This window comes from Rattus rattus, chromosome 5 (assembly GCF_011064425.1).
Source record: "Rattus rattus isolate New Zealand chromosome 5, Rrattus_CSIRO_v1, whole genome shotgun sequence".
Taxonomy (NCBI): Eukaryota; Metazoa; Chordata; class Mammalia; order Rodentia; family Muridae; genus Rattus; species Rattus rattus.
In genome coordinates this window covers 110,699,925-110,716,412 of record NC_046158.1, presented here as the reverse complement: position 1 = coordinate 110,716,412, position 16,488 = coordinate 110,699,925, and the positions used below count along the sequence as shown (strand labels likewise).

Below are 16,488 nucleotides of genomic sequence, written 5' to 3'. Positions count from 1 at the left end.
CCTGCATAGATGCTGCCATGTTCTTGCCTTGATGATACTGGACTGAACCTCTGAACCTGTAAGCCAGCCCCAATTAAATGTTTTCTTTTATAAGACTTGGCTTGGTCATAGTGGGTGTCCACAGCAGTAAAACCCACAAAATTTTCGACCCAAAATTTATCCTGTCTACAAGAAATGTAGGACAAGAGGTAGAGCAAATACTGAGGGAATGGACAACCAATAACTGGCCCAACTTGAGACCCACGCCATGGTCAAGCACCAATCGCTGATACTACCAATGACACTCTGTTATGCTTGCAGAAAGGAGTCTAGCATGGCTGTCCTTTGAGAGGCTCCATTCAGCAGCTGACTCAGACAGAGGCATACACTCACAGCCAAATGTTGGATGGAGCTTGGGGACTCTTATAGAAGAACAGGAGATAGGAATTCTATAGGAAGACTAACAGCGTCAACCTGGACCCTTGGAGCTCTCAGAGACTGAACTACCAACCAAAGAACATACTCAGGCTGAACCTAGGCCTCCCTGCACATATGTAGCAGACATGCAGCTTAGTCTTCAAGTGGGTGCTGAACAATTGGAATGAGGGTTATCCCAAAAGCTGTTGCCTGTACATGAGAGATGTTCTTCTAGCTGGGCTGCATTGTCTGGTCTCAGTGGGGGAGGATGCACCCAGACTTGATGTGTCAGGGTGGAGAGATACCCAGAGGGGGCGGTCCCCAGCTGCTCAGAAGGGAAGGGGGGATATGAAGAATTGTGGGAGGGGTGACAGGGAGGGGGGCAGTGAGCAGGATGTAAAGCAAATAAGTAAAAAATATAATAATAATAATAATAATAATAATAATAATAATAATAGTAGTAGTAGTAGTAAAATAAGTAATTTCTTAAGTTGGAAAAAAAGTCCAGATGGAGAAAAATAAGATCACTAAAAGAAATCTTTCAGACATAACAGTGCAGAGGTCACCAGAATGCATCCGATGGTCAGAAGCTCTTCCTCCATGGAGCACAGATTTACTGAATTAGTAAAACCCAGTCTTGTCAGTCTGCTTGCACTTGAGTCCCCTGTGTTCCATGAAGCTCTGAGTATGAAACTTGAAACTTAACCTGAGACCTGTTTCCTTGACTAAATGATGTGACAGTAATGCTATCCATCTCAGGACTGAAATGAAGATTAAAAGATGTATGTATGGCATCTGAAACAGTAAGCAGTTAACACATCAAGGCTAAAGCACTATTGTAAAAATAATTTTAATTTAAAAAGGCATGTCAAGGGGTTGGGGATTTAGCTCAGTGGCAGAGCGCTTGCCTAGCAAGTGCAAGGCCCTGGGTTCAGGCCCCAGCTCCGAAAAAAAGAAAAGGAAAAAAAAAAAGACATGTCAAGGCTCAATATATATTCTTACCAATAGTATCGAACAAACAAACAAAAAACTAATGCTTTTTATTATGAATCAGGACTCTGCTAAGTACAGCAAGGTCCCAGGCAATCATACAAGGAGCCTGTAGAGACCACAGAGGAAAATGTGATTTTATTAGAGGCAGCTGAGGACACAAGGGTGGTCACCTGAAGATATAAGCAGGCTACTCGTTAAGATCAGCACAGACAAGATGTGGCTCCCCACTAGGCTACATCTCACTGGAAGACTTTGGAGACCACTTGATTTGGGGATAAAGGCATCTAGTTCTTGAATGGAAGTCACCACAAAGTTATAAACACATTTTATTCAGTGATATTTAGCATTCTTATAACTACCTAACAAGTAAGTATGTTTGAACCAAGATGGAAAGCCAGGGAAAATTACAGGGACAAAGAACCCCTGACCCCCACCTGCTTGAGCTTCTGACTGACTGGAAGGAGGATTCCCGCACAATGAACACTTGCTGTGAAGGCTGCTGACACAGTGATAATATTCCTTTCATAGATGACTATTTTATATTCAAGTAGCCATGACCCAGACTTAAGGCCTGAGTGTGTATGACAACAGATAGGGCCTTACTGCTTACCCAAACATCACCTAAGAATCCAGATAGTTAACTTGCCTTAGAGATGTCCTCCCGGCTGCACTCAGTGATTAGCAAGCTTTACTTATCTCCTGTAATCTGGCCTGGTGCCCCTCAGAAACCACTGTGATCACATTTAGGTTCTCAGTACCTCTTTGAGGGTAACAGATTCAAAAGCCATCAAGATCCTGCATGTGTTGTAGAGAAGCCTAGACACACTCCATAGATCTTTGTTTCCAAGTGCTTCTCTTCTTAACCCTTGTTCATTACACTTGTTTTCTTTGTTTGTTTTTGGGTTTTTTTTTTTTTGGTTCTTTTTTTTTTTCAGAGCTGGGGACCGAACCCAGGGCCTTGCACTTCCTAGGCAAGCGCTCTACCACTGAGCTAAATCCCCAACCCCTGGTTTTTGTTTTTAAGGCAGGGTCTCATGAAGCCCAGGATGGCCCTGTACTACAATAGAGGATGGTCCTGAACTTTTGAACTGTTGATATTTCTGTCTCCACCTCCCAAGTGCTATAGGGCTGTGACACTGAGCAGGTTTATGCAGTGCCAGAGACTGAACCATGGGCTGTGTGCACGCTAGACAAACTCTTCTAATCAAGTCATTATCTCTAGCCTTAAAATGCCTGCTTTACACTGGCTAGCCCTAAAATCGTTTTCTATATCAAACTCAAAGACCTAGCTTTAACTGATTTGGTGTCCCTCAAAGACAAGGAGCTGTGCCATCTTCAACATAGTTGTTCTTTCTTTCTTCCTTTCTTCCTTTCTTTCTTTCTTCCTTCCTTCCTTTCTTTCTTTCTTAAAAGATGTATTTATTTATTTTACGTATGAGTACTCTTCAGGGACAGTACTGAATATCTTACAATCTGAACAAATTTTACTTAGTGGGAAATGACAGCAGACAGGTAATTACATTTTTGAAGTGTTGCAGACGTATCAAGCACTGCTCTGCCTTAATCTCAATCACCATACCCTAGAGAGGGTAGGGATATCCAGCCAGACTACTTTCTCCCGGATGGTTTAGGGTCAGCTATGAAGGGCCACAGTAAGGACTCTAGGGTGGGATCTGAGGACTTGAACTTCTGAGCACCTGCCCCCACTTGTGAGTTACAGGCGCCTCTCCCTAGATGACGGCTGCATTTTCACGGCACCAATTTTCACCTGGTACCGGGAAACCAGACCCAGGGCTTCCTGCATGCCAGGAAAATATTGTCCTGAGGTTTTTCTCAACCCGACCGAGAACTCTTTTCTTTTTTTTTTTTTTTTTTTTGATTCTTTTTTTTGAGCTGGGGACCGAACCCAGGGCCTTATGCGCTTCCTAGGTAAGCGCTCTACCACTGAGCTAAATCCCCAGCCCGAGAACTCTTTTCTTAATTAGAGCATAAAAGGTCTTTTAACTATAGGATTCATAATATTTTTCAACTGGAAACTAGAGCAGATAAAAACTGTTCTTTTTTTTTTTCCCCCCCCGGAGCTGGGGACTGAACCCAGGGCTCTACCACTGAGCTAAATCCTCAACCCCATAAAAACTGTTCTTAAGTGTGACTTACTATAGAAAAAGACACAACTCGTTCTAATAAAGTAGCCCATGGCTTTCAGATTTCAGGCTTGACTGGGGAAGCTCTAAATCTTAATGGGAGCCTGTGGGAAGCTGGGTATTTGGATATCAGGCACGAGGACAAGAAATTCAAGCCATCTCCAATTCTCCTAGATCCTGTCTAAAAACCAACCAACCAAACCCAAACCCAGGCCACCTTAAAGATTCATCTGGGATCCTCAGGTCGTCAGTTTCCCTCCCCAAGCCCCTTGCAGACTGGGGCGGTCAGGTGTTGCAGTCTCTGGGGGAAGGACAGTTCAGAAGGGGGCTCCCCTGGCTGTCATGGTTTTCAAATGTTGCTCCTGTTCCCATGTGAGGCTTCCAGTAGAAGACTTCTTTAGAGGCCTCTGTGAAACCTCTTTATGGAGGAAGAAGGAAACTGAAGATTGTGTCCTCATTCTGACTGAGTGCTCAGGACTTCTATTCCCAGTCTTTTCCTCCCTCCCCCCACAATGCAACTGTCCTGGCTCCCTCCACAGTGAGATGGCCACCCATCCCAGGCTGTTCTGCTTGACTTGAGCTGCTGTGCTTCCATGGGAGGGGAATGGGACAAAGGCAGCTGGTGTCCTCTGTGATTTTAGCCCCTTTTTATGCCTCTGCTGAATGTAAATAAAAGCTTAGCTCCTTTACTGCTGGTTTGTTGCTTTAATTAACTGCTCCCAAGCCCACAAGTTGATCTTTATTTCCTCTTCCAGCACAGTCAAACTCTTTTTAATTTACTTATTTTATGTACAATAGTGTTTTGCCTGCATGTATGTCTGTATGAGTGTTGGATCCCAGGTGTTATCAGCACTTGTAAGCTGCCATATAGGTGCTAGGAATTGAACCTGGGTCCTCTAAAAGAACAGTCAGTGTTATTAACCACTGAGCCATTTTTCCAGCCCCAACAATTTAACATAATTAAGAAAGGCAGTATCTCAAACCAAGAGACCTTCCCCTTTAAGATATTTAAGTCAAACGAAGGTACTGTGCTGCTGCACCTGACTTGTGACTAAGTTGACCTGTGTGACTTACGCTGACATTTGCCTCCATTAGTCGGGTCACCATAGAAGCCAGATATGCAGGTCTCGCAGTGCTTGCCTGTGGTCAGGTCCTCACACTTCTCACAGATGCTCTGGTTGATGCACTTGCTGTGTCCATTGCACTGGCAAGCTGAAAGGCAAAGGATCTTTAGGGATCTGTTTCTCTCATAGAAGAACTAGGTGGATAAATTTCATATTTATTTGTATGATCTAAATGTTAAATCATGAAAACGAGTGAAGCACAACTGCCTGTGCCTATAGTTCCAGCTAGCAGGAGCTGAGGCAGGCAGCACAGGGCTTCTGATCCTGTGGACCTGTTTGGCTTAAGCCCAGAAGTTTCAGGTCAGCCTGGGTAACACAGTGAGATTCCCATCTAAAAATTTTGTTTCAATAAATAAAAATAAAGAAAGAGAGGAAAAAGCACTGGGTGTGAATTTTAAGGCAACATAGCAAGTTTGTGGCCAGTCTAAAAACTACAAACAAAACAAAACCAAGGTTCACTAAAAACTATTATGAGAAAATAAAATGTCAAAAACAAATTAGTTTTGAAAAACCAAATATATTATCAAAGCAAGGTGAAAGTCCAAAGGAATATAAAAATATTTTTTGTTGTTATTCATTGTAGAAACTCATGGTATTTTGAATAATATAGTAATATAGAGATGAGGAAAAAATAATCAAACATAATCTCACTACCTAGGAAACATGATTCACATTTGGTATCTTTCTTTCCAGGGCATTTAATTATATTCTTTTCCTTAAAAAAAAAAAAAAAAAAAACCCAATAATAGTAAATCATTTTAGCACCCTACTTTCTCCAATAGGTAAGTCATCTGGAAAAAAATAAGCAGAGAAACTTCAGAATTAAATGATTTCTTATGTAAAATGAATCAAACAGATACCTACAGACTTTTCTACCTATGTCAAAACAACATACATTCCCTCAGCAGCACATAGCATTACATGCTGACACACAAGCATGTAATGTAGAAAGAGTTCTGTACCATTATGTAATAAAACTTAAAATCAGTCAGGTGGTGGTGGCACATGCCTTTAATCCCAGCACTTCAGAGGCAGGTGGATCTCTGTGAATTTGAGGTCAGACTGGTCTACAGAAAGAAAGTTCTAGAACAGACAGAGCTACAACACAGAGAAACCTTGTCTTAAAAAAATAAACAACAACAAACCACCTTAAAATCATCAGTAAACAAAATTCTAATAAATGTATAAACTCACTAGAGATTAAACAACTCATTACTGAATGATGAATGGGTCAATGAAGAAATCAAAATATTCCTGGAGCTAAATTAAACTGAAAAGACAACAGAACAAATCCCTAGGACAAGTTAAAAGCAGGTCTAAGAGGGAAGGTGACAGTCCCAAGTGGGCTCTAGTCAAGAAATCCACAAAAACGCAGATGAATGACTTAGTGATAAAACTGAAAATTTTGGAAAAGTAAGAACTAAACCCAACCCAAACCCAGTAGATGGCAAGAAATAATAAAAATCAGTGAAAAAGGAACAAAGAAAATAATACAAAGAATTAATGAATCTAAGAACTGGTTCTTTAAAAAGATAAGAAGACCAAGAGACTAACTAACCACAATAAAGAGAGATTAAGAGGGTGAACGGGGAAATCTTACAACAGATGCCAAAGAAATACAAAATGCTATGAAGAAATATTTTAAAACTCATATTCCATTTAGTTGGAAATCTAAAAGGGATGGATTAATTTCTTGATTCATCCAAATGACCAAAGTTAAATCATAAGGAGACTAGCAGACTAAACAGACCATCACAAACAAGGAGACTGAAACAGTAATAAAAAGTCTTCCAAATAGAGTCCAGAACCAGATGGGTTCTCAGCAGAATTCTACCAGACAACAACCAATCATTCTTAAATTATTTAAAGAAAATAAACAGAGGGATTACTCCCAAATTCGTCCTATGAAGCCAGAACTACTCTAATATGCACAGTCAGTAAAAACAACGAAAATAAGCAAACTATCGACAGTACTATCACTGATGAACATGGATGCAGAAGTCCTTGATAAAACACTAACAGACACACTATACGCACATAGCACAGAGATCACCCACAAGCATGTGGGCTTTATCCCAGAACTCCAGGTTGGCTCAACATACATAAGTCAATAAATACAACACATAATATAAACAGACTTAAAGTTGAAATCACATGCCCATCTCAATAGATGTAGAAAGGGCTTGTAAAATACCCAACATGCTTTCCTGATAAAAGTCCTAGAGAGAACAGGACTGGAGTGAACATACCTCAATATAATAAGGGCTATGTATGACAAACCCATAACCAACACTATCTTAAATGGGGAAAACGCTAACTAATCCCATTAAAATAAGAAACAAGGTCAGGCTGTTCACAGTCACCACTCCTTTTCAATACTGTGCTGGAAGCATTAGCTGGAATAACAAGGCAAATGAAAGAAATAAAGGGATACAAATAGGAAAAGAAGAAGTCAAATTATCCCTATTTACAGATTATATAAGATATATAAGAAATCTCAAAAACTCTATCACTAGACTTTTAAAAACAATCAACAATGTCAGCAGAGTAGCAGAGTACAAAATCAGCTCTCAAAACTTAGTAGTTTGGGGTTGAGGAGTTGGATCAGTAGGTAAGAGCACCTGGGTTCAATTCTAGCATCTACAGGCAGCTCAGAGTTATCCACAAATCCAGTCCCCGAGGATCTGATGCCCGGAGGGCATGAATGCATATGATATACATACACATGTTCCAACAAACACTTATACACATAAATTAAAACGAATTAAACTAAAAAACACTGAGAACAAGATCATGGACATACTACCATGTCTAACACCAAAGACAATGCAATATCTAGAAATAAACTTAACCAAAGAGGTGAAGGGCTTCTACAATGAAGACCCCAAAATCTCTTTAAGAGATTTAAGAGAGGGATATAGAGAGGTACTAGAAAATGGAGTCATCCTATGTTCATGGATCAGTAAAGTTAATACTGTGAAAATAACCATTCTACCAAAAGCAATTTACGGATTCAATTCAATTGCAATCAAAATACCAACAATTCTTCTGAGAAATAGAAAACAAAATCCTAAATTCACATGGAACCAGAAAAGAGCCCAGGGAGGCCAAAGCAATGCTGAGCAGAAGGATTAAAACTGCAGGGATTGCCATCAGAGATCAAGATCTATCACAGGCCACGGTAATTAAAACAATATGGTACTGTACAAAACAGGCATGCAAACCAACAGAATAAAACAGAAAAGCCAAGCCTAACTAAGTACTCACAGCTACAGCCATCTGGTATTTATGAAAAGGCAACAAAACAAAACAAAACAAACCCTGTAGAAAATACAGTATCTTCAAAAGCGGTGCTGGGAAAACTGGATGTCTGAACACAGAGAAAGGAATGAAAGAGATCTGTATCTATCACCTTTCATAAAACCTGACCCAAATGGACCAAAGATATAACCCAAAACACTGAAATTTCTAGAATAAAACACAGGCAGTACCATACATGATACATGTGTAGGAAAGGACTTTTTATGAGGACTACACTTGCTCAGGAATTAAGGACAACTGGCAAAGGGGACTTCATAAAGTTAAAACACTTCTGTGCAACAAAGGAGACCATCAATCAAGTAAAGAAAAAGCCCATAGGATGAAGAGCATCTTTGTCAGCTACACATCCAACAGAGGGATGCAGAACATAGAAAGAATTCAAACACAGTGAAGAAAACAAGTGACCCAATCAAAAATGGTCTAGGGATCTGGGCTTCTAGTTTATGTCAAGGTTTATTCTTTATAAACAGATGGTAAGAGATTTGAACTAGGATACACAGGCATCTTACCTGGACAGTGAATAAAAGACCAGTTGTATCTGCTGTCCTCTAGACACATGCTGGAGTTCAGAAGGGGCTGTGGGTACACATTTCCTGTAGAGGCATGTGAAGGCATCTTCACAGGTCCTTTATAGCTGCCCTCAATACATTTGCCTTTCCCAGTATTGCTAGGATCAGTACACCAACCACAGCCTGGCTGCTCCAAGCAATGGCTGCAGGTACAGTAGCCAGAGCAATTTTCAGCTATTAAAAAACAAAACAAAACAATCCAACTTGTAACTCACTATCACAAGATTTGAATTTACTATTGTTATCTTTTCTTTTAACAGATGATTTAACTTCTATGAATTAAAACTAGTACTAGTACCCTATAGTGATTATTGAAATGAAATAATTTAAAGGGCCCAAAATTTTATGCAATATATAACAAGGACTTTTCCAACCTTTTAATATCAGAATGTTGAATGAAGAAGGGACCTAGGAGGGCCTCTACTGGAAAGCACTTTATATACTGGTGGATTAAGATGTGGAAACAATATACAGATTGAATTATGATATTACCCTGAAGAAGAAAAGGTATTTCTGTACCCTGTGACTTACCCTAGATTTATCTGATTTACTACATGGAACATTGTGCCAAATTCTACACATACATTTTAATCTGGAAGGACCGGCCAGCCCAACCAGCTTCTGCGTAGACTTGAGCAGAAAGTCAAGTCCAACTTGCTTGCAAATGTTCACTTACGTGGGCAGCTGCTCATTGTATACCACTCCATACACTGGCCGAAAGGAAAGGAGGCTACGTAGGCATTGGAGTCTACGCACTGCTTCATGTTGCTGCACCACATGCACTCGGAGCTGCTGCTGGTGCACTCACCACATGCTGTCCGCAGGGCACAGGGTGTCCGGCACTGCTTGGCACTGTGGTTTGCTGGGAATAAAGACCAAAGGGACACTGGTCAGCGAAGATCAAAGACTTTTCAATGTGCATTATGAAATCAAGCCAGCACTACACTACATGGAGGAAAACCCAGGAAACTGGAACCATAGGTTCTGTTCATTCAACTGTATTTAAACATTTAGGGGAAAATGGATTCTTTAAAAAGCACTGAAGACAAAGGTGGGGGAACATCAACAACAACAAAAACAAACCTTGGAACAAAGATGACTCATGATGAACTCAAGGGTCTTAGAACCAACCTGAGATTGTTAAATCCAACATTTACAATTTTGAGGGATGACAACATTAATATTTACCAAAGCATTCATGATCCAACAAGGATAAAGAGCTTTCCTGTAAGATGGGCTGGAAATCCAGGGGGCTAGGGAGATGGCTTGAGGATTAAGAGCACCTATTCATTTCCCAGAGGACCCAATTTCAATACCCAGCACTCATAGGAGGTGGCTCTCAACCAACTGTAACTCCAGCTCCAAGGGATCTCATACCTGTCCTCCAAGAGCACCTCTACACACACTCACTCACACACACTCACACTCTCTCACACACACACATACTCACACACACACATACTCACAACACACACACACACTCTCTCTCTCACACACACACTCACACACACACATTCACACACACTCACACACACTCATACTCACACACTCACACTCTCACACACACACTCATACACATTCACGCTCAGACACGCATCTACACATACTCACACACTCATACTCATACACACTCACACTAACTCACACACTCATACACACTCACACACACACATACTTGCTCACACGCATGCATACATACCCACACACTCTCATACACATACTCATAATCTCTTATACACAAACACACTCACACACATTCTCATATACTCTCACACACAGCACTCTCACACATACTCTCACAAGCACATGTATGTGTAACACACACACACACACACACAAAACCACATGATTAAAAATAAGTAATTATTTATAAGTATTTTAGAAACCCTATCAAAAACCCTATCCTGTATTACTCAGGCAAAGTACAATAGTTTCTTTCAACAGGACCTGCTGGGAATGGAGTCTCTACTACACTTGCAGTTCTTGTGTAGGAGTTCTCTCTTGTGTATGGCTGTTCTGGGCCTGCCTTCCTGGAATCTAACCTCAGAGTCAGCACAGGAACCGCCACAGCCTGGTGCTGGCTCTGTCAGCTTCTTTTGCCATGCCCCTACCAAAAGCAGCTTTTCTTTCGTTTCTATGTTGTTTCTTCCACAGCATTTCTTTGCCAACACCAAGGAAATCATCTTCTAGAACAATCTCAACACTGTTGTGGCCAACAAAACAGTGCAGCTCAATATAAACTGGGTCCTTTCAGTAACTTTATTTTTGGTTTTCAGTTTCTCTCTGCATTTGGATTGGGGTTCTGTTTGAATTAACTATGCCTAAACTGGAATTTCTCTAACTGCTGTTGTGAGTATTTTGTCAGCTCAATAATCAATCAACTATTCCACCTATGCTTTCTCAGCATCCTCTTGGAGCACTATATGCATCCACGTCCGTACCAGGCCTTTCACAAACACTTCCATTGAGTGGGTTGATGCAGGTTGCAGCCTTCAGTCCCCGAGTACTAGGCTCTGACAAGATCCCACAGAAGCCGGCATCACTGGGCTCAGATGGCATCCACTGCAGCAAACTATTTGTGAATGGAGACATATCCTCCCAGCACCAGTAAGATACGTTGATCTTCCGAAGACCAACCCATGGAGTCAGAGTGAGCTTGGACTGCAGGCAAAAGAAACACAATTATGAATTCACCACACTGTGTCTTCTAAAATAAGCTCTCCATAAACCCCTCGCTTAGGCATACCCACAGACCTGTGGGAAGCTCTTGGTCCCCAAACTCAGGCAAGGTAGATTAAAATAAGTGATCACCTCAATACACATTCGGTATCGCAAAACATAAAAATGGCTCAAAGAATGAAATACATGACGATTTTCAGAAATCAGGAGCAAAGCAATAATCACATTTCAAACTACTTATGTTCTATGACAAGTGCTATAAAGAAATGATGATCTACAAATTTAGTTGAAATGTTGGCTCATAAATGATGTGACCTTACTAATATTTATAAAATACTAGTTGTATGCAAAAACACAGATCATTACCTGAGCCTATATGGTGAGTTCAGATGACTTAAAAAAATGTATACCTTTAGCCATGGGGCACAGCCTGATATATACATTTTCTTTTCCAGTTTTACTGTGGTGTAACTACCAAAACTCTCTATTTCCTCCTTTTGAAAGGCAAGATCATATCATATTCTACTATGTGTAGGTATATATATCACATTTTATCTATTTATCTGTGTATGTGTCACACTTTATTTACTTTTCTAATTCAACACTACATTTTATGTAAAACAAAACAAACACCAGTCATAAACTGTAGCCTCTGCTGTTACTGTGAGGAGTCCCAGTACCTCCTAGGCACACACTCTACCACTGAGCTCCGTCCTGGATAGCCTTGAAATGTCATTTTCATTTCAATGTGTTGTTGTTGTTGTTGTTGTTGTTGTTTTTAAGACAAGGTGCCCTTCTGTAGTCCGAGCTGGCTGGAATTCCCTACATACACCAAGGTGGCCTTGAACTCCAAGAGATCTACCTGTCTCTGTCTCCTGAGTGCTGGGATTAAAGGCATGATGCACTGTGCCTGGCTCTCCACTGCAATTGTAAAAACAAAGCAAGAACCACCACCACCTTTATAGAGGCTGGAGAGATGGCTCAGCAGATATCCCTGTTCTGTCAAAGGATCAGAATTTGGATTTCAGCATTCACATCAGGCAGCTTACAAACTGTAACTCTACCTCCCTCTTCTGGTACCAAGGTAGCCCTTTCTCCCCCAAGCTACCTCAGCATCACAAGTACCTGTCATATATTTCAAAGTCCATGCTAGTGCCCTGACTCTCCCCTCCCCCAGCTACTCAGCCTTCTTATAATGCATGTGATGTGTCCACCACATGTACCCTCTCTCATCTCGTCATCCTCTTGCTATCTTGCTGTTTCCACTGTCCCTAGGCCTGACCATGCCTACTCTGCTTCCTCTTCACTCTGCTCTGCGTTCTTCAGACACCTCTGGACATTTTATTTCTCTTATTCACAGCAAAACCCTTCACCCTAATGGAGGGGTCATAACATCAGTCCTTTTCCTGCAACACACACACACACACACACACACACACACACACACACACACACACAGAGAGAGAGAGAGAGAGAGAGAGAGAGAGAGAGAGAGAGAGAGAGAGCGAGCTGAGCTGAACACCTGGGAGGGGCACAAATAGACTCTTCCCAAGGGGCCCAGCCTTTCCCAATCAAAGCAAACTGCTGAAGGTGTGGTTCATGCTTCTGCTGCCTTCTGCCATCTACCATATTTGGCTCCAAACACCAGAGTCCACATTACCAGCCACTTCTCCACTGTCTGTTCTAACCACTTACCTCTCTGTGTACTCTGGAAACTACCACGTCAGAGCTGCCTGCTAACTCTGTTTCTCTCAGCTCCTAGTGCCCACTTCTACTAATAAAATCCTGCCAGTGTGTCAACACAAGCTGTATTCAAGAGGGCACAATAAGGAAACTTCAGACTGACTACTCTATTATTAGGATAAGTTTTTTTTGTTTTTTGTTTGTTTTTGTTTTGCCTTGTTTTTTTTTATTGTAAATAAGAGAGAAAATGTCCAGAGGCATTGGGAAGAGAGCAGAACAGAGAGAAAAAGAACAGACTGGACATGGCCAGGCTAGGGAGATGGGAGATAAAGAGAATATGAAAAGGACTCTCATTCAGATTACAAGGACAGGTAGCTGTGAAAGGGAAGGGCCAGGAGACTAATATGGACTTTGAAATGTATAACAGGTACTTGTTGGGAATTGGTTCAAATGCTTTGTCTTAATTTTGCTCCCAAAGCACTTCTAGACCTGGGGGTCCCTGCCCCCAGCTGGCTTCGATTGATAATAAGAATTGCCATACAGCCAATGGCTGGGCAGAAAGATGGAGGCGGGACTTTTAAACTGATTGGGCAAGCAATCTGGACAGGAGAAGAAGACAATCGCCCTGACAGCGAAGGAGAGGGATTTGTGGTAAGAGCTGTAGGAAAAAACTAAACTGGCCATGTAAAAATTCAGGAAAGTGGCCCTAGGAGCCACTCCGCCATTAGGTCTGGGGTATCAGAGATGAAATGTTGATTTAGCAAGCTGACTCAGGAAAGTTGGAGGGGCGAATGTATACTAGCTTCAGGGAGGATTAGAAATGCCCAGCCACTGAACTAGTCAAGGCATATCGAAATTAACTGTGTGCCTCTTGTTCACAACTCCAAAGAGCCCTTGGGTGGGTGCAGCTGTGTGTACGACCACTCTAGGTACTTGTGATATTGAGGGGCCTGGAGACCAGCATGCACTTACATGACAGGCATAGTAGACAATAGCCACATGTCCCTTCTGCCAGATAGAAGGGACGTGACTCCTTTTGGCAGAAAATACCTTCAAGGGCTGCAGATGGCTTAATGACACCTAAGTTTCCCAAGTTCCCTAGGAATGCTGGCTTTTATCTAACTGCCAGAAATCACTTGTTTCTGTATATATGGACTTCCTGAGATTTAACAACCAGGACCCATACCATACAGGTGGTGCCAAATGAGAAATGCTGTGCTCCATTCTGTCTTCTCCTGGCTAGACAAACACATGCACCTCACGTCTCTCTGTACCACAGCCAGCACAGACAGAAAGACTGCTCCATGAATATCTATCTAATTGACTGAAGCATCACAGCCAAATTACAAATCTTGGAATTAGACTTTCCAAGAAAAATACAAAATGAGATTGTATAATATTAACTACAAGCCATTGAAGAGTTTGGCTAGACAGTAAGAGAACTTTCTGAGTTTAGAAGCCTTACATTTTACATTTCTTACTGATGTGCTATATTTCTTACATTATGTGCTATAAAACACCTTCAAGGGATGCAGATGACTTAATGACACCTAAGTAACTAGCATTTACTCTCCCTTCTCCCAAGCAGAATCTAGATATAAAACAAGTACAAAATAATCTGATGTCACCAGAATACGTGCACATATTACTATTCATTCCATATGTTTATATCTTAAAATGTACTTAGTAACTACTAATAAAATACATAAAGTACTGAACTTTTTAAGACAAGAAGAAAGGCATCAAAAGAAGAGCCTGTGAAGTAGAGGTCCACAGTCTATTAATAATCATTTACTGTAATTCTTTCTTATCAGTCATATAACGTACAACTGTGGTCTTCTGCACACGAGCCACTGTTATGCCCTCAGAAGAAAGGTGGGTACTAGAAACCAGAATTCTAAACACATTGGCTCACCATGCTCTGAGATGATTGCATTAATCGAAGCTGCTTAAGGACAAACTCCACCTTCTTCTGGGATGTAAGCGAAGCCAAAAAGGCATTGTGGTTTCTACAGGACAATTTAGCATTGTCATAATTTTCCTTAGCAGTAGTGATTTTCAGACACGAGTTTCCGACCAAATGCCAGCCAATGCCACAGATGTTTTCTTTTGCAAAGGGGAAGAGGAAAGAAAACAAAGTTTTAGAAATTATGCAGTTCAATTTCCTAGTTCAAATTACTGCACATCTAAACTCATTCTGATTTGAATTTCAGGTGCTTTGTTAGGATTTTGTGAGAATATCAGACACATTATTAACTTCCATACACAGAATAAAAGTTTGAAAGTAAAATAATTTATCTTTTAAAATATGTGTGTAGGTGTGCCTTGAGTGTGGGTTAGTGCATGAGACTGCAACACCCACAAAGGCCACAAGAGGGCATTAGATCAGAGCTAAAGTTACAAGTGATTGACACCTGGACACGGAAGGCCTTGGGTCCTCTTGAGAAACAGCATGCACTCTCCACTGCTGAGCCTTCGCTCCAGCCCCAGAATGAAAAGAGCCTTTTACAAGTTGACTGGTCATATTTCCCGGCTCACAGGAAGTATACTTTAGGCTAATGTTCCTACTGGGTGCCATTGTTAAAAAATTGGTGCAATTATTTTTGAAGAAAAGTGTAAAAGATGACTAAAATCTTGAACAAAGGGCATACAAATAAATATGTAATTGGAAGGGTGAGGTAAAAAAAAACTGCAAATGGAAGCTTGGGAGATGGTTTTGTGGATAAAATACTTGTGTCAAGCATAAGTACCCAGTTCAAATCCCTAGCACCCACATAAAGAGCCAGGCATGGTTTTGCTTGCTTGAAATCTCATCTGAGGGCTAGAGGCAGGAGGATGCCTGAGGCTTGTGAGTCAGCTAATCTATGTAAGTGAGCTCCATGTTCAGAAGGCCCTGTGAAGAGTGATAGAGGAATAGACCGGAAATTAGCCTCTGGCCTCCAATGCTCACACGTGGATATATTTATCTGCACACAGATGTACATATACAGAAAAAGTACACTGGGAATGGAATTTAACTGGGAATGGATAAATTGCCTCTACATGCCACCCTGTTTTCATGATATAAGATAGAAAGCATAAGCAAGTGCACAAGGCACACCAAAAACAAGGCAAAAGGGAGGTTGGTTTGGAAAACCTCAGAGTGATACAGCACACCGGGGAATTCTACAATCTCCTCCTGTGGTTGTGCTGAACTCATAAGTGTTGCAGGGAAGCATGCTTGCTCCCTGGACATTAACATGGAAGTGAACAGGTAAGCGTTTCCCCAGAACCAGAGCATACAGGAGGGGACACCAACCGTGCTCATTAACTGGGACAGCTACTAAGGTCAGGGAAAGGTATAACTGAAGACAGACAGACTTGCTCCTCAGAATGTGCTACTGGCAGGGAGTCAACACTGCCGGCTCTTGAGGCCTGTCTTTTAACAAGGTGCCTAGGTATTCTATTGGACTGAAAGTTTGACACACAAAACAAAAAGACAAAAAACCTGTGCTGGCTTGAATAAGAATGAGCCCCATAGGCTCATATATGTGGATGCACATTCACCAGGGAGTGGCTACTGAGAAGGGCTAAGGGTGT

At 41.3% G+C, this 16,488-nt stretch overlaps 1 protein-coding gene across 1 annotated transcript in view; it reads right to left on the bottom strand.

Moving 5' to 3' along the window:
* Positions 1-16,488, bottom strand: part of Atrn (attractin) — a 124,781-nt gene that overhangs the window by 42,883 nt on the left and 65,410 nt on the right. Inside the window, exons 15-19 of the mRNA XM_032904225.1 lie at positions 14,825-15,015; positions 10,989-11,208; positions 9,224-9,409; positions 8,488-8,721; positions 4,608-4,745 (exon numbers count right to left, since the gene is read on the bottom strand). Of these exons, the coding sequence (XP_032760116.1) occupies positions 4,608-4,745; positions 8,488-8,721; positions 9,224-9,409; positions 10,989-11,208; positions 14,825-15,015 (969 nt within the window). The remainder of the gene's footprint in view (positions 1-4,607; positions 4,746-8,487; positions 8,722-9,223; positions 9,410-10,988; positions 11,209-14,824; positions 15,016-16,488) is intronic.